The 18,146-nt window shown below is 38.6% G+C and overlaps 1 protein-coding gene across 12 annotated transcripts in view; it reads left to right on the top strand.

Moving 5' to 3' along the window:
- TLK2 (tousled like kinase 2) overlaps positions 1–18,146 on the top strand; it is a 147,570-nt gene that overhangs the window by 54,409 nt on the left and 75,015 nt on the right. For all 12 annotated transcript variants that reach the window (XM_033184082.1, XM_033184087.1, XM_033184084.1 and 9 more), the window contains one exon: positions 10,233–10,400. In XM_033184082.1, coding sequence (XP_033039973.1) covers positions 10,233–10,400 — 168 coding nt within the window. The remainder of the gene's footprint in view (positions 1–10,232; positions 10,401–18,146) is intronic.

Below are 18,146 nucleotides of genomic sequence, written 5' to 3'. Positions count from 1 at the left end.
TGTTAGATAACTGTTGAAGAGGCCTGTGTCTCTGTTTTTCTTAAGTTTCAAACCAGTTAAAGTCTAACAGACATTAAATGAGATTACAGATTATCTCTTTGGGACAGATACGTTTTATAGAATTTCTCAGTGTTGTCTATCACTCTTTTCTTCCTGAAATCCCCTTTTCATTTGGTTTTTAATGGTGTGACCACGCATCTCTCATGTGTCAGTTTAGGTTGAATCTTACCTGAAGACAAAAGAGATGAACGCAATAAGCTGTAGACATTTTTGCCAGCTATATGAATATGGCTGAGCCTCATCATCATGCAAATCTGGGTATAGATGAGGTGTTAAAATAGAAACCAAAGCTTAATCCTCCACCTTTTCCTTGCTTGCCTCTAGGCTACTCAGCATGGTTTGAGGAAAACACACACACCAAAGTGACTGACTGATCTTCACGTCATGAGTACTGGCCCCATGTGTACCTCTCACTGCCTGCCAGTCTTACTGTATTTCTACTTAGTTCCCTTTCCTCCATGAATATGTCCTGTTTTTGTCATCTCCTGCAAATCTCCAGCAATTCTTCTACTAACTGATGGCCTTCCTTTTTTATGTTACTGAGAAAATAGAAAGGATCAGAAGAGCATTTCCACATGCTCCTACCGCAGATTTGCCAAGCTCCTTGCATCAGTACCCACATCCATCTGCCTTTGGGATGAATGAACTTACTAGCCCTTCACATGGGTCTGGTCTCCCCAATAATTATGTATCCAGCTGTCTACTTGACATTTCCACTTGTACTGCTTGAGCATGTCCAAAAAGGAACTCTTGCTTTCCCTTCCCTACCATAACAATAACATTGAACTGCTCTTCCTGTAATCTGCCTTGTCCTGGTAAATGACAGGTTACACCATCTGGTTTTTCAGGTCACAACCTCATGCCCCAAATGTAATCCATCAGAAAATCCTGGTTTTCCTTTAAAATGTATTAGAATATGACCACTTTTCTATTTTTCCAGTTCACTGTATTAGCTTTCAAAGTAGTCTCCCTGTTTTTGCCCTTGTTTCACCTAGTCTGAATGTAATAGCCCGAGTAAGTGTTAAAATGTTCAGACACATCCTAGCACTCCTCTGCTCAACACTTCCTAGACTGAAGTCTTTATGTGACCTAAAAGCTCTTGCGTGATCTGTGCTCCCCACTGTCCACCCGATTCTGACATCTGCAGCCATTCTCCCTTTCCTTCATGCCACTGCAGCCACACTGGCCTCCTTGAGCTCTGTGAGGAACGCTTTTGCTTCAGAGTCTTTATACTTGCTATTTATTCCCTCTTCCAGGAACATTCTTTTCTCAGATATCAGCAATCTCTTCATCAGGTTGTTGCTCAAAAATGACCTTAGCCGAGCAGTCTCCCTTAGCCAGCTTCTCTAAAATAGCAGTCCCTCATACCTTGTCACTTTGTTCCTAACTGTACTTTATTTTAATTCTAAGTTATTGGTACCTGACACACCCATACATTTTAATATATACTTAAATTTTTTGTTGATTCATATTTATACATACAGAGGAGTACACATTGTAAGTCTACAGTTCACATGAATTTTCACAAACTCTACAAGCACAAGAAATATTACCAGTGCTGCAGAAGTCCCCCTGAGTTCCCTTTCAGTTACCCCCTCCCTGCCGCTGTGGATAGCCACTAGCCTGACCTCTAACAACACAGATGAATTTTTTTTTGTGTCTTGCATAAAAGACATTCAGTGTATACTTTTGTGTCTGGCTCCTTTTGTTGCATGTTACTTTTGTGAGGTTTATCCATTTCATTGTGTATTTTGTAGGTCATTTATTGTCATTGGTGTGTTATAAGTTTAATTTTCATTTAATAATTTATGTATTTTAATTTTCAACTATATAATTAGTTAATTGCCCATCTTCCCACCATAATTTTTTTTTTTTTTTTTTGAGATGGAGTTTCGCTCTTGTTGCCCAGGCTGGAGTGCAGTGGTGCGATCTTGGCTCACTGCAACCTGTGCCTTCCGGTTTCAAGCAATTCTCCTGTCTCAGCCTCCCGAGTAGCTGGGACTACAGGCATGCGCCACCACACCCAGCTAATTTTTTGTATTTTTAGTAGAGGCGGGGTTTCACCATCTTGGTCGGGATGGTCTTGATCTCTTGATCTCGTGATTTGCCCACCTCAGCCTCCCAAAGTGCTGGGATTACAGGCGTGAGCCACTGCACCCGGTCTAGAATGTTAATCTCATAAGAAAGGAGATTTTGCTTTGCTTCGTTTACTGCTGTCTCTTGTTACATAAAGGTGTAATTTTTAAACTAATTTCCCCCACTTGACATGTAAGCAATAATATTTCATTTTCAGTCTCCAGCATCCAAAACAGTGCTTGGGACACGATAGGTGTTCAAAATTGTGCTGACAGGGAAGAATAGATGGATAAAAAATTATTTTCACCTTTTTTCCTGTAAAAGATTATTTTGTATTTGTGTTAAATATAAAAAATACAAAAAGTATGTAAAACATGGAAGTTTTTATACAGGAGTTGGCAAAAGACAGGTCACAGCTGGCTAGCTAGGATGATTTTTATTTTTTAAAATTTATTTCATTTTAATTTATTTTATTTTTGGAGACAGAGTCTCACTCTATCTCCCAGGCTAGAGTGCAGTGGCGCAGTGTTGGCTCACTGCAACCTCAGCCTCCTGGGTTCAAGCGATTCTCCTGCCTCAGCCTCCTGAGTAGCTGGGATTACAGCCGTGCACCACTACACCTGGCTAATTTTTGTATTTTTACTAGAGACGAGGTTTCGTCATGTTGGCCAGGCTGGCCTCGAACTCCTGACCTCAAGTAATCCACCCGCCTTGGCCTCCCAAAGTGCTGGAGTTACAAGCGTGAGCCACCACACCTGGCAAGCTCGGAATGATTTTTAGATGTTTAAAAGGTTTTAGAAATGAAGGATATGTGACAGAGACTGACGTGGCCTGGGAAACCTAATATATTTCTATCTGGTCCTTCACAAAAAAAGCTCCCAGAAAATCACTATAAAGTTAACGCTGTGTAATTGTTACATAGGGAGGTAAACTATTTCCAGCAGCTGGAAACCTACATGCGGTTCCCTGATCATAACTCCCACTACCCTAGAAGTGATCACTCGGCTAGTGTTTGTGGTAATCATTTTCATTTTCATGTAGTTTAAACTATCCATAAGCAAAATAGTTTAGTTTTGCCAGTAAGTAAACTCAGTGTTTAAATCTTACGTATTTTTATTTTTGGCTGTTCTATCAATTATTAAGAGCGGTGTGTATATTCGTATCTCTTGCTGTGATTGTGGAAGTTGTCTGTTTCTTATATTTATATTAAATTTTGTTATATGTATTATGATTCTCTTCATCTCTTTAAAGCTCTTTGCTTTATTTTTTAATTTTAATTTTTATTTTTGAGATACGTTCTCGCTCTCTTGCCTTGGCTGGAGTGCAGTGCGCAATCTCAGCTCACTACAACCTCCGCCTCCTGGGTTCAAGTGATTCTTGTGCCTCAGCCTCCCAAGTACCTGGGATTACAGGCATGTGTCACCATGCCCAGATAACCTTTTTGTATTTTTAGTTGGGGTTTCTCCATGTTGGCCAGGCTGGTCTGGAACTCCTGGCATCAAGTGATCTGCCTGCCTCGGCCTCCCAAAGTATTGGGATTACAGGTGTGAGCCCCCAAGCCTGGCTGAAGCCCTTTGCTTTAAATGTGGTTTATCTGATGTTTAATGTATCCAAACCATTGTGAGGCGTAGCTATTTCCATTCTTAATACTGCCAGCTTTGCAGTATTATGTTTTCTTTCTTTGGCAAATACCATGTAATTAGATTTTTTTCTCTTAAGTCTAAAATTTTTCTATTATCCTATTTACATTCATTATAATTACCACTCTGTTAAGTTTAGATATATCATCATTTAATGTGTTTTTTATTTATCCTGCCTGTTCTGTGTTCCTTTTTCTTTAATTTCTTGCCTTCATTTAGATTGAATTTTTTTTTTTAAGTCATTTTCTATTTTCCTCCTCTACTAGTAGCTAGACTGTCTTTGGTGTTTCTCTTAGAAAGTACCACTTACGGCCAGGCATGGTGGCTCACGCGTGTAATCCTTGCACTTTGGGAGACCTGGGAACCCACGTGGGAGGATTACTCCAGCTCAGGAGTTCGAGACCAGCCTCAGCAATATAGTGAGACCCCTGTCTCTACAAGGCAGGCAAATCATGAGGTCAGGAGTTCGAGACCAGCCTGGCCAACATGATGAACCCATACCTCTACTAAAAATACAAAAACTTAGCTGGGCTTGGTGGCAGGTGCTTGTAATCCCAGCCACTCAGAAGGCTGAGGCAGGAGAATCTCTTGAACCCGGGAGGTAGAGCTTGCAGTGAACCGAGATTGCACCACTGCACTCTAGCCCTGGTGACAGTGTGAGACTCCATCTCAGAAACAAACAAAAAAAACGAACAAAGAAAATTTAAAAATTAGCTGGGCATGGTGGCATGCACCTTATAGTCCCAGCTACTCAGGTGGCTGAGGTGGGAGGATTCCTTGAGCTTAGGAGGTCGAGGCTGGAGTGAGCCATGATCACACTACTGCACTCCATCCTGGAGCATAAAGTGAGACCCCGTTTCAAATAAACCCCCCCCCCAAAAAAAATAAATTACCACATGCCAAAATTTGAAGTCAGTTGTATCTTTATCCTCTACCAAATAAAATCATGTCCTCAGAACACTAACTGTTTACTCTGCTACTGATTTGGTGGTAGTGGTGTATGTTTTTATTTTGCCTTTTTTTGGTCTCATAAAATATTATTGTTTAATGCTATCAGTGTTTGTTTAGGTTTATCTGTGCGTTTACCTCTTTGTACTTCTTTCCTTTTTGCATCCTACACCTTCCACCTGGGGTCACTTTCCTTCTGCCTAAGTATTCCATTAGTATTCTTCTAGAATATATCTGCTAGGGATTAAGTCTCTAGGTTTTTGTTTACTGAAATAACTTTATTTTGCTCTTATTCCTGAAAGGTATTTTTGGCTGTGTATGTTTTTAGGTTCGCTTTTTTTTCTTTTAACACAATTGAGCAGTAATTCTTTACCATGTTCTAACCCTCCATTGTTACTATTAAGAAATCAGCTGTCATTTGCCTGTTGTTTCTTTGAAGGTATCTGCTTTTTTCCCCCTGACTGCTTTAAAAGTTGTTAGCTGTGGTGTTCTGTAGTTTTACGATGATGTGTCATTTCATTTCTCTGGCTTGTGATTTCTTGGACTTCTGGAATTTGCGGGTTAGTGTCTTTCATTAGTTCTGAATAGTTAGCCATTGTCTCTTTGAATATTATCTCTGATTTGTTCTTCTCTTCTTTCTCTTATGAAATTCTAATTAAGCATACATTATACTTTCTAATTTTATTACCATGCCTTTTGACTTCTTTTTTTGTATTTTTGTTCTTCTTGTCTTTATATACTCCATCATGGGTAATTTCTTCTTGCCTTTCAGTTCCCAGATCCTGTTTTATTGTTTCTAATTTGCTGTTAGCCCTATTGAATTGGTTACTGCCTTTTGAAGAAAAAGAATTACATTTTCTGCAGATTTTTTAAGCCTGTCTTTTATTTTTTAAAATATGGTAGACACAATTATTTTATAATCTGTTTGATAATTCTAGCATCTGAAGCTTTTATGAATCTGTTTCTGGTGTCTCTTGTTTTTCTTAGTTGTTGTTCATGGCTTTATTTCTTTTATGCTTTGTTTTTTAACTGTGTACTCCTCATTGTTCTTGAAAAATGTTTGGGGGGTTTCTTTAAGATCTAGGATGAATGAAGATGTATTACTCCAGGGAAAATTTTTATTTGCTTCTTCCGAGTACCTAGAGATTTTACCTCTTTTATATACCACTTTAGTGCATTTGTAGCTTATATTTTGTGTAGTTTGCTTATTTTGTTTGCTTTATTTTGGCTACTGCGAAATATTGATTTGGATTGTGTCAACACTTCTCAAGAGAACCCCCAACTCTTACACTGCCAAGGCAACTTCCTTGCAGCCATCTGAGGGTGGGGGTAATTTTTCTTCTGGTTTACCCTTTCCTTGAGAATGTAGGTAGCTCTTTGGAGGCCCAGCTTGAAGTGGGAAGGGTTTCCTATTGAACCCTCTCCTTTGGGTGGGCTGGGCTTTGATCTGTGATTATCTGCTTGATACCATGTTGCCCTGAAAATGGAAATTCAAGATCTGCAGGGGCCCTTAGGTCATATGTGGCTTTGGTGTTTCTTTTACCTGTCTGATGTTCCTAATTTCCCTTAGATTTTGCCCTGGCAGATCCCTAATATTTAATCAAGTCTTCAGTGCGTTTAATGTTTTTTGTTGTTATTGTTCGCCCATATTTTATCCTATCTGTATAGTTCCCCCCCCCCCCACCCCCGGGAGAGGTTGGTTCAAACAGGAAAGGCTCTAGCCTCCATAGGATATTTACATAAATGTTTTTAAATCTTCAATCCTTGGCAGGTATTTGTTGAATGTATGGCAGAAGGTTTAATTTTACTGTTGCAGCTCATTCTCCCATGCAGTGAGAATGTTGTCATCAATGGGTATCACACGTGTTCTGGAGCCTGAGTTTAAACTGTTACATTTGGTGGGGTAGGAGTGTTGATCATGAGGAGGACTCTACTCGTAGATTCCAAAACTAAATTTCTTTGTCAGGATCATTTTCTTTTTATTTTTTGACATGAAAACATTAAAGAACTATTCCTGATTAAGGAAAATTATTTCCTTTATTCATGCGGATTATGAAAGTTCAACTATTCAGAAATGGTGAAATAGAAAGTTCCCTCCAAAAGAACTGTTATTAGAGAGTATGGTGGGCAAATATTTCTAGACTTTTTGAGATATACGTGTATGTTTATATAATAGGTTTTCTTATTTCCATTGTATTACTTTATTTAACCAATATTTTGTAAAAATTTGTATTCTATAAATAGTGTAACGAACATCCTTATACATACTTCTTAACTTACGAATTTTTCCCAGGTAAATCCCCTAATTGTAATTCCCAAGTCAGAATATGATCATTTAAAAATGTCATCACATAAATTGCTAGAAGGTTATTAGCAGTTTGAGAGTACCAATTTTTTCACACCCTGCTAATACTGAATTTTATCATTGTAACCTTTGCATAAAGAAAAATACCTTGTTTTAACTTGCATTTGTTCATTAGTTATATATATTAAACATCAGGTGTTTAATGGCCTTTTGGATTTCTCTTTTAATGCTTGTTCAGGTCCTTTGCATATGTCTCTTTTGAAATATTTGTGTGTTTTGGGTTTTTGTTTTACTGATAGGTAAAGCATTATTTGTTAAGATTTAATAAATTATTTATATTATTGATTTGTTATATTGTAAATACTTTTGCTTGTTTGTAATCTTTTCTTTTTATGTTGACTTTTACCATTCAGGTGTAAAAAAATTGAAGTAGTTAAATTTATCAGTGTTTTTCTTTTATGACTTACGGGATTTTTCTTATTCCTAGATGTTCCCATATGGTGTATGCCTATATGGTGTGTGTTTGTGTGTGTGTGTGTGTGTGTGTGTATGTGTGTATTTTTTTTTTTTTTCTTTTGAGACAGGGTCTTGCTGTGTTGCCCAGGCTGGAGTGCAGTGGTGTGATCTTGGCTCACTGCAGCCTCTGCCTCCCGGGTTCAAGTGATTCTCATGGCTCAGCCTCCTGAGTAACTGGCACTACAGGCACGTGCCACCATGCCCAGCTAATTTTTGTATTTTTAGTAGAGATAGGGTTTTGCCACGTTGGCCAGGCTAGTCTTAAACTCCTGACCTCAAGTAATTTGCCCACCTTGGCCTCCCAAAGTGCTGGGATTACAGGCATGAACCACTGTGCCCCACCCATGGTTTATATTTTTAATGTCATGTTTAAAAAGTCCTTTACAACTAGAAAATTCTAAAAGCATTTGTTTATTTTTTCTTCTTGTAATTTTTATATGTTATGAAAGGTAGGAATCTACTTTTCCCTTTTTTCTAATGTCTGCGCAAATGTCCTACCATCTTTTTAATAAGTTCCCACTGATATGAAATGCACATTAATCACAAATTATGTATCCATATTCTATAGATCTGTTTCTGAATTCTGTATTCTGTGCCACTGGTCAATCTGTCTGCTTCTGTATCTGTATGATACTGTTTTAGTTAATGTAACATTGTAGTATGTTTCGATATCTGATCAAGTTTCCCTGATACTCTTTCTGAAAAATTATGTGGCTGATTATGATTTTTTTTTTTAAGTGAACCTTAGAATTTATTGTGAAATCCCACAAAAACAACTGCCCGAGAAAGCATGAGAGAGAACCTAGATGACTACTGTACCACCATAAGACTATCCCTTGGAAGAGAAAAAGGCCAAAAACAAAATTAAAACCTTAAACTTGGGTTTTAGAGAAATTTGATGTTTGTAGAATCTGAACCCAGGAACATGATATTACCATTTAATTTAGATCATTTTTAATATTCATCTGTGAAGCTGTATAGTTTTTCTTCATAAGTGTTCTGCGTATTTCTTAAGTTTGTTTTCAAGTATTTTATAGCTACTTTGAATCTGCTTTTCCTTCTGTTACATGCTCTGATTAAAATCAGTTGGGGAAGCTATCGATTTTAGTGTATTTATTTTGTATTTGGCCGTCTTACTGAACTCCTTTTAATTGTTATAGTAATTTTTCCATTGATTTGGTTGGTTTCCTTTGTGAATAGTTATATCATCCAAAAATGACACTAAAAATCTTTTATTTCTAATATTTTTACCTCATATTTTTTCTTTTTTACATTGGCTAAAACTTTTATAACGTTTAATATGAGAATATGTTACTTTTGTTTTCTAGCTTTAATGAAAAGGTCTCCATTGTTAGCACCATTAATTATGATATTTTATGTTGATTTTTGAAAAACGTACTCTTCATTGCATTAAAAGTGGATAATTCCAGTCTTCTCTTTTTTTTGAGATGGAGTCATGCTCTGTTACCCAGGCTGGAGTGTAGTGGCACAATCTGGGCTCACTGCAACTTCCGCCTCCTGGGTATAAGCGATTCTTCTGCCTTAGCCTCCCGAGTATCTTGCATTATAGGTGCCCACCACCATGCCCAGCTAATTTTTGTATTTTTAGTAGAGATGGGTTTCACCATGTTGGCCAGGCTGGTCTTGAACTCCTGACCTCAAGTGATCCGCCTGCCTTAGCCTCCCAAAGTGCTGGGATTATAGGCATGAGCCACCGTGCCCAGCCAATTCTAGTCTTTTAAGAGTTGCCTAACAGTGTGTGTATCCTTTTTGGTATCCAACAGGAAGAATCTTAATTTATCCCTCCCTAAAGTTAATGTAATGAATTACATTAGTAGATTTGCTAATGTCTAATCATTTTTAGGTTTCTGGAGTAAATTATGCGTAATTGTGGTGTATTATCCTTTTAGTATACTGTGGAACTTGTTTTGCTTGTATTTGTTTTAGATTTTTGCATCTGAATATAGTATAGTGAGAATAGAATTGAGAGTGAAATAAGCTTTACCTATAAAGTCATGGAACAGGCCAGGCACGGTGGCTCATGCCTGTAATCCCAGCACTTTGGGAGGCTGAGGTGGGCGGATCACCTGAGGTCAGAAGTTTGAGACCAGCCTGGCCAACGTGGTGAAACCCTGTCTCTACTAAAAATACAAAAAAATTAGCCAGACGTGGTGGCACCTGTAATCCCAGCTACTTGGGAGGCTGAGACAGAAGCATTGCTTGAACCCAGGAGGTAGAGGTTGCAGTGAGAGCAGAGACCATGCCACTGCACTCCAGCCTGGGCAACAAGAATGAAACTCCATCTCAAAAAAAAAAGAGAAGAAAAGTCTCGGGATAGTGTCTTAATTTTCATTTACCTGCAGGATAGAAATAATATTTCCTCTGTAGGGTTGAGGGCATTATGAAGTGGATTTGTAGAATTCTACAAAGTAACATGTAAATTCAGACTCTCATAAATATAGAACCATTAAAATATAATGTTAAAGAATTTGAGTAAGATAGTCACATTTTTAGATAGGTTATAATACAATGATAATGTTGCTGTGCTCTCCATAATTATTTTTAGAGAGGCCTTTTTTAAAAAAATCATTCATCTTATATTTGATAACTTTTTAACCTGTTACATGTTTGGGCAGTATCAGATTATCTTTTTCATGTTATTTGTGTGTTTCTTTACTGTTTTCCAGCGACGAGTAGAACAGCCCCTCTATGGTTTAGATGGCAGTGCTGCAAAGGAGGCAACGGAGGAGCAGTCTGCTCTGCCAACCCTCATGTCAGTGATGCTAGCAAAACCTCGGCTTGACACAGAGCAGCTGGCACAAAGGGGAGCTGGCCTCTGCTTCACTTTTGTTTCAGTGAGTACAAAGCCTAAGTTAATTCAGATCCTTGCCATTTCCCTAGCGCTCCTTGATGGAAGTTGGATTAATTATTTTGATAGAGAGATAAGGGCATTTCTAATACTTTTTTAAAAAATGTGATCTCCCCTTATCATTCCCAAACATGTCTAATTCTACATCACTTCTAAATGTGTTGTGTTTTTGCCAGTCTCCGTTCGTTCAAACTCCTGAGGGAGACTGCTTTGTCAATGCCTGAACCCACAATGGAAAGGAAGGAAAGCATCATCTTAGGTTGACAGAGAAGAAAATACAGATCAAATTCCATTAGTAACCAAGATATAATTAAAAATAGAATCTCCAAGTTTCAGCCATCATCTATGTAAGTTAATACTCAAGTCAGTACAGTTTTAGTATGTAGGCAGGCATTCTCACAGCAAGGTTACTGGTCATTTGCCCTGTGTAGTATTTGGGCTATGTACACACTTGCTTTCTCACCCCTTCAGAGTATTGGTACAGTTAGCTTTCTCAGAAATATTTGGCTACCTGTTTGCTCCTTTCAGCTTACTTCTTTCTCCATCTTTGAAGAACAAGAATTTGAGTATTATGAAAGTTTGACCTCATTTCATAAGGCACTGTGAATGCAATTTGAACCAAATGTTATTTTTCCTGGTTTCTGGGCCCTACCGGGTCACCTGTTTGTTGCCGAGAGTACCAGAGTAACAGAAAGCCCCATCGCCCTATTCCTATTCTACTTTCAGGGGCATCTTTCAGAACTAAGTCACGACTTACCCAAATTTTGTCCCTGTTACCTGTTCATTTTGTCCAGTTATAATCTAAGTTTCCTGTTTATTTGCCCTATGGTATCTATAAGTCTTCAATCCACACTACACCAACTGTGTTCAAAAAGGTGCTGAAAATGGTGGGTAAGGAAAGGAAATACAAATAATAAAACAGTTAACCAGATAGGAAGCTATCATGCATGATTTGGAATGTTTTCTTATAGTTATGATAGCTTTACCTTAAGAAAGAGATACGTCGCTCCTTGAATAACATCATTTCATTCAGCATCGTTTCGTGATAGTGTTAATTAGACACTGTGAGCTGATGCCACTGTCTATGTGGAGTTTGCATGTTTTCCCTGTGTCTACGTGGGTTTTCTCAGGGCACTCTGGTTTCCTTCCGTATCCCAGAGATGTGCACGTTAGGTTCATTGGTGTGTCTACAGAGTCCCAGTCTGAGTGAGTGTGGGTGTGTGTGTGCAACAGAATGGCTTCCTGTCCAGGTCTGGTTTCTGCTTGCACCCTGAGCTGCCTGGGATAGCTCTGGCTATTCACCACCCACTGGAATAAACAGATAAATCATTATCTTACTTGTTTTTATTAATCTTACTTAAATGTATGTAGAGCTCACTTTTATTTCATTGTTTAATATTAGAAGTGTTTTGATCTTAATCATCAAAAGAATGGGGAAACTTCTTCTGTGAAGACAGTATAGTCCTATCCCCAGGTGACGAAGGAAATATACATACTTTAAAAATGGGATAATTGACCCATATAATATTGTAAGAGGGACTGATAGCAGTATGGAATAGTTTCTTTGAGAATGCAGTACACTATAGTGTTGTTTTAGAGAATGTATGTGTCATTCACACATTTCGAAATTGTTAATGTTTATCATTCACTTACTTTTGTTAAATCTTTGCTTTTTTGTTTTGTTTTGTTTTGTTTTTTGTTTTGAGACAGAGTCTGGCTCTGTCGCCTGGGCTGGAGTGCAGTGGCATGATCTCGGCTCACTGCAAGCTCTGCCTCCCGGGTTCATGCCATTCTCCTGCCTCAGCCTCCTGAGTAGCTGGGACTACAGGCACCGCCAGCACGACCAGCTGATTTTTTGTATTTTTAGTAGAGATGGGGTTTCACCATGTTAGCCAGGATGTTCTCGATCTCCTGACCTCATGATCCATCCGCCTCAGCCTCCCAAAGTGCTGGGATTACAGGCGTGAGCCACCGTGCCCAGCCTTTGTTAAATCTTTATCTTGGATCTTAAACTTTTCCAGGAATAACCTTGGATAATCAGGGAGTTATTTATCTTTTGGTCATTTTTAAGGCAATAAAACGACCTCTTTTTCACTTGAGAGGAGTTCCCTTTGTTTACTCCACAAATACTGAGTGCCCACCGTGTAGTGAGCACATAGTTAAATACACAAGATTTGGTCAGCGAGAACTTGTTCCCCTTTCCATCTTGTAAAAAATATGGTTTGCAGGCTTGTGGTGGATGCACGTGAAGGACCTCCTACTCCTATCAGCTGACACACTTTGCTATCAGAGGGGTAGCAGATGCTGTAGCCACATTGTTCTCACATGCAAAGAGGTGGCAGAGACGAGTAACAAAATGGTCATGTATGCAGAAGGAACATGGAAATAGTATGAAAACCAGAAGTCTAAATGCTCTGGTACAGTTCTTTTTCTCTTTGCTTCTTAGCAGTATCAGCCAGCATATAAGCTTAGTAGTATAAGGAAAGAAAATAGTAAAAGGGTTAGTATTAATATACAAGTGTAAATCAGCAAAGGAAAGCAGATTCATAGAAAAGTAGATAAAGACTGTTTTTGAAAAGAAGGTAAGTGGCTAATAACATGAAATAATGCTCAATTTTGGCCATAGAGAAGTGCAAAATAAAACAAGATAACATTTTTGACCTAGCAAATTGGCAAGGATTAATAAATTTGATAGTTCTTGGTGTAGGTGATAGTTTAGAATACATTCAGTTTTATTCTGTCTGTAAATTGTTGAAGTCGTATGGACCACTTGGTAATAATGTATCTCAATGTTAAGTTTACATATCCTTGGGTCCAGAAATTCCATTCCCATAAAATTACACAAAGATATTTATTGAGGTATTGTTTATCATTGCAAAAAATCTGGAAGCCGTTTCCTTTCCAGTATTTCAGAGAATACGACCTTCGCATCAGAACTCATCTGATGTAATTCATCAGCGACTGTTGATCACTTCTTTCTTCTCTAAGCATATGGTCTTCACTTGGCTTCCATTCTTGATTTTTCCTCACATCCTCTATCTCTGAACATTAGAGTGTTCCAGGGCTCTGTCTTCAGACTCGTTTATCTACCTTCATTTTCTTCTTAACATCCCTCTCTCTCTCTTTTTTTTTTTTTTTTTGAGACAGTGTCTCACTCTGGCTGGCTGGAGTGCAGTGGTGCAATCTCAGCTCGTTACAACCTCCACCTCTTGGGCTCAAGTGATTTCCCCACCCCAGCCTCCCAAGTAGCTGGGAGTACAGGTGTCTGCTACCACGTCTGGCTGATTTTTATATTTTTAGTAGAGACAGAGTTTTGCCATGTTGGCCAGGCTGGTCTCGAATTCCTACTCTCAGGTGATCCACCCGCCTTGGCTTCCCAAAGTGCTGGGATTACAGACATGAGCCACTGCGTTCGGCATATGTTCAGAATTTTACCACTTCTAATTCTCTTCACTACTGCCACTCCAACTTAAAGTAGTGTCTCCCACTGAGATAACTGGACCCATTGCTTTGACCTTTGTTTTCTTTTAATCTGTTTTCAGCAAAGCAGAGTGATTGTGTTGAAACATAAGTCCAGTCATGCCACTCCCCTGTCGAAAAGTCCTTAAAATGGCCCTGCATGGTTTGTTTTCCTCCACCCTGACATGTTTTACTACTATCTCCCTTTCTCATCAGATTCCATGCACACTAGTTTTCTCAAATACTCTCTCTCTCAGTGATGCTCTCACCTTGGGGCCTTTGTGTTGGCTGTTGCCTTTGCCCTAACATTCTTCACCCATGTATCAGCATGCCCCGCTCTCTCAGTTCCCTCTGGTTTCTGCTTATATTTACCCTATTTAGAGAGGCCTACCCTGGCCACACTATAAAATAGCAACCTCTCCCCACCTGCCCCACCTGTTATTGAGCTCCTAGGCCCTGCGTTGTTTTTCTCCTTAGTCTTATACCAGCTGACGTACTATGATAGACTTTTTTCTGACTTCCCCCCGCTGGAATGTAAGCTCCATCAGGTCAGGGACTTTGCTTTGTTCACTTCTGTATCTCCAATGCCCAGAACAGGACCTGCTCTAATAGGCACTCAGTGTAATTATATGTTGCATGAGTTAGTAAAAGCATTCCTTTTTTTTTTTTTGAGACGGAGTCTCGCCCTGTCGCCTAGGCTGGAGTGCAGTGGCCAGATCTCAGCTCACTGCAAGCTCCGCCTCCTGGGTTTACGCCATTCTCCTGCCTCAGCCTCCCAAGTAGCTGGGACTACAGGCGCCCGCCACCTCGCCCAGCTAGTTTTTTGTATTTTTTAGTAGAGACGGGGTTTCACCGTGTTAGCCAGGATGGTCTCGATCTCCTGACCTCGTGATCGGCCCATGTCGGCCTCCCAAAGTGCTGGGATTACAGGCTTGAGCCACCGCGCCCTGCCGTAAAAGCATTCTTTATAGAGGGACTGGTTAAATGAATTGTAATACATTTGTACAGTGGAATGCTATACAGCTGACAAAAGAAGTGAGGTAGCTGTGTATATACTAATGAAAGATTTCTAAATGTGTGTTGGTAAAAATAGCATGTGGCAGAATATTAAGAATTTGATCTTTTAAATGTTTAAAATTATTACGTAATTCAACGTTTTAGCATAGGAAATTTGAGTTTTTATTTTTAAGAGAGAGGTCTCACTATGTTGCCCAGGCTGGGGTGCAGTGGCTATTCACAGGTGCAATCATGGCATTATAGCATACTATAACCTTGGAACTCCTGGGCTCAAGCCATTCTCCTGCCTCAGTTTCCAGGGTAGCTACAACTAGAGATTGCACCGCTGCATTCCAGCCTGGGTGACAAAGTGAGACTCAGTCTCAAAAAACAAAAAAAAAAAATTAGTATTTGGACTCACAGTCCAGTGCTCATTCTATACCACCACACTAGCTCCCAGTATGAAGACTGTCTGTTTGTACAAGGACAATATATATCAGACTAGAGAATAAGATACCTGAGCTGACCTCTCTCACTTGTAACCTTATGACATTACAGCATACATAAAGATTCAGGAAGAAGGGAAATGTAGAGGGATTAGGAAAAGGTCATTTCCTCCTCTATTGGTGAGAATGTTGTCAGGGAAAATCATAAGCAAATAATTTCCTAATTTATAAAAATAGGACATGTACATAGCCTGCAAGAAATTGAGGAGATGGAGAAGAGTGAAATTCTTCCCTTGGATTCCTCAGAGATAACTACTGTTAACAGTTCGTGTTTTGGATTTTCTAATGATTACCATTTTAATGTCAAATAATATGTTCCTTATTTAATCTTATTCATTTATTTGTAGAGACAGGGTCTCACTATGTTGCCTAAGCTGGTCTTGAACCATCCTCCTGCCTTGGCCTCTCAAAGTGTGGGGATTACAGGGTTGAGCCACTGTGCCTGGCCTTATTTAATGAACTTTAAGTAAGATCTATTTACTCCTCATTATGAAAGACAAATTTAACATAACTTTCACCCAGTCTTTCTTTCTTTTTTGGTTGTTTAGTTATTGTTACAGTATAAGTGTTTGATATTTAGTTTGTTATTTTAACTGTAATTGAGTCTTTTCTGCTTTGTAAATTATTCTAAGACTTGAAAACAAGGAACATTTACAATATTATGATTGTTTCATTGTTGGGCATTGCAAAACCAAATGATGTTATTGGACTCACTGAAGAGAAGAGAGACATTGAATTAGTTTAGATTGAAACAGTTCTAGTCTTCAAGGTCTACTGGATCTTTTTTTCCCTTAATGACAAGTCTGTTGTTTCCTTAAAACTTGTGTCTTTTAACATTATGTAGATGTTCTTCACAACTTGATTTTTTAAAAAAGTAGTTTGCTTTTTTTATGCTCAAGTATTTTAAAATACAGTTCAGAAATCTTGACCTCCTATCTCTAAATAAATAGGCATTTTTAAAAAACATGTTAACATTTTGCTAGATAGCCAAATTAACATTATAACATATCTATTAACATGTATAAAATAGAACTTTCATCATCTGTGCCTATTGCTCTATACAGTTCTACTAGAAAGACAGGCTAAATGCTTAGTTCTTTCCTTTTAATTACTAATGAGGCTTCTAAATTTTTTTTTTAACTTTTAAAGTAGAGAGTTGTTCGATAGCTGTGCCAGATGGTAACAAACAGCTTTCTCTTCTTTGATTATCATAGCTTCATGGATTTTCATGGGTGTACATCAGTAAATAGAATCATTCTTTTTTGGTGCCAGTTGGTCACGGCTTTATCCTTTTACCAGTTGATGGATATTTAGGCTGTTTCCACTTCTTGGCTATTATGAATGATGTTGCTATGAACATTCATATATAAGACTTTGTGTAGACATACGTTTTCATTTCTTTTGGATTTATGCTGAACAGTGAAATTGCCAGGTCATATGGTAACTGTTTTTGAGGAATTGCCAGACTCTTCCACAGCAGCTGCACCATTTTACATTCCGAGCAGCAGTACATTCCAATTTCTCCATGTCCTTGCCAGTACTTGCTATTGTCTGTCTTTTTCATTATAGCCATCCTAGTGGCTGTAAAGTGGTATCTCATTGTGGTTTTGATTTGCATTCCCCAAAAAACTGGTGATGTTGAGCATTTTTTCATTTGCTAATTGGGCTTTTGTGCATCTTCTTTGGAGAGATCACTATTCAAATCCTTTACCCATTTTTAAATAGTGTTGCCTTTATTGTTAAGTTGTAAGCATTCTTTATATATTCTGAATATTAGATCTTTGTCAACTCTATAATTGGCAAATGTTTTCTATTCTGTGGGTGGTCAGTTTACCTCTTGACGGTGTCCTTTGAAGCACAGAAGTTTTTAATTTTGAGAAAATTTCAATTTATTTGTTTTTTTCTTTTGTTGCTTATGCTTTTAGTGTTGTAGCCAAGGCTTCACCTAACCTAAAGTCATGAAAATTTACTCCTGTATTTTCTTCTATGTGTTTTATACTTTTAGCTCTTATATTTAGGTCTTTTTTCCATCTTGTGTTAATTTTTGTGTGTGGTATGAGGAAGGAGTTCCAACTTCATTTTTTTTGCATGTGGATATCCTATTGTCCCAGCACCATTTGTGGAAAATACTGTGCTTTTACCGTTGAATTGTCAGCACCATTTTCAAAAATCAGCTGACTCAGAGCAAGGGGTTTATTTCTGGGCTCTAAATCCTACTCCGTCTATATGTTTGTTATATTAGCCCGTTTTCACACTGCTACAAAGAACTACCTGAGACTGGGTAATTTATGAAGAAATGAGCTTTAATTAACTCATAGTTCTGCAGGCTTAACAGGAAGCATGACTGGGAGGCCTCAGGAAACTTATAATGGGAGAAGGCGAAGGAGAAGCAAGCACCTTCTTCTCAGAAAAGAAAGAGAGAAAGAGTGAAGGGGAAAGTGCCATGCACTTTTAAACCATCAGATCTTGTGAGAACTCCCTCACTATCATGTGAACAGCAAGGGGGAAATATGCCCTTGTGATCCAATCAGCTCCTACCAGACCCTTCCCCCTGACATATGAGGGGTACAATTCCACATGAGATTTGGGTGGGGACACAGAGCCAAACCATATCACCTGTCTTTATGCCAGGACCACACTGTCTGAATAACTGTAGCTTTGTAATAAGTCTTGAAATTGGGAAGTGTGAGCCTTCCTACTTTGTTGGGTTTTAAGATTGTATTGGCTGTTTGGGATCTGTTGCATTTCCCTATGATTTTTAAGATCAGCCT

The sequence above is a fragment of the Trachypithecus francoisi genome, unplaced genomic scaffold (genome assembly GCF_009764315.1).
Source record: "Trachypithecus francoisi isolate TF-2019V2 unplaced genomic scaffold, Tfra_2.0 Lachesis_group20, whole genome shotgun sequence".
Classification (NCBI taxonomy): Eukaryota; Metazoa; Chordata; class Mammalia; order Primates; family Cercopithecidae; genus Trachypithecus; species Trachypithecus francoisi.
This window is presented reverse-complemented; position numbering and strand designations above follow the sequence as displayed.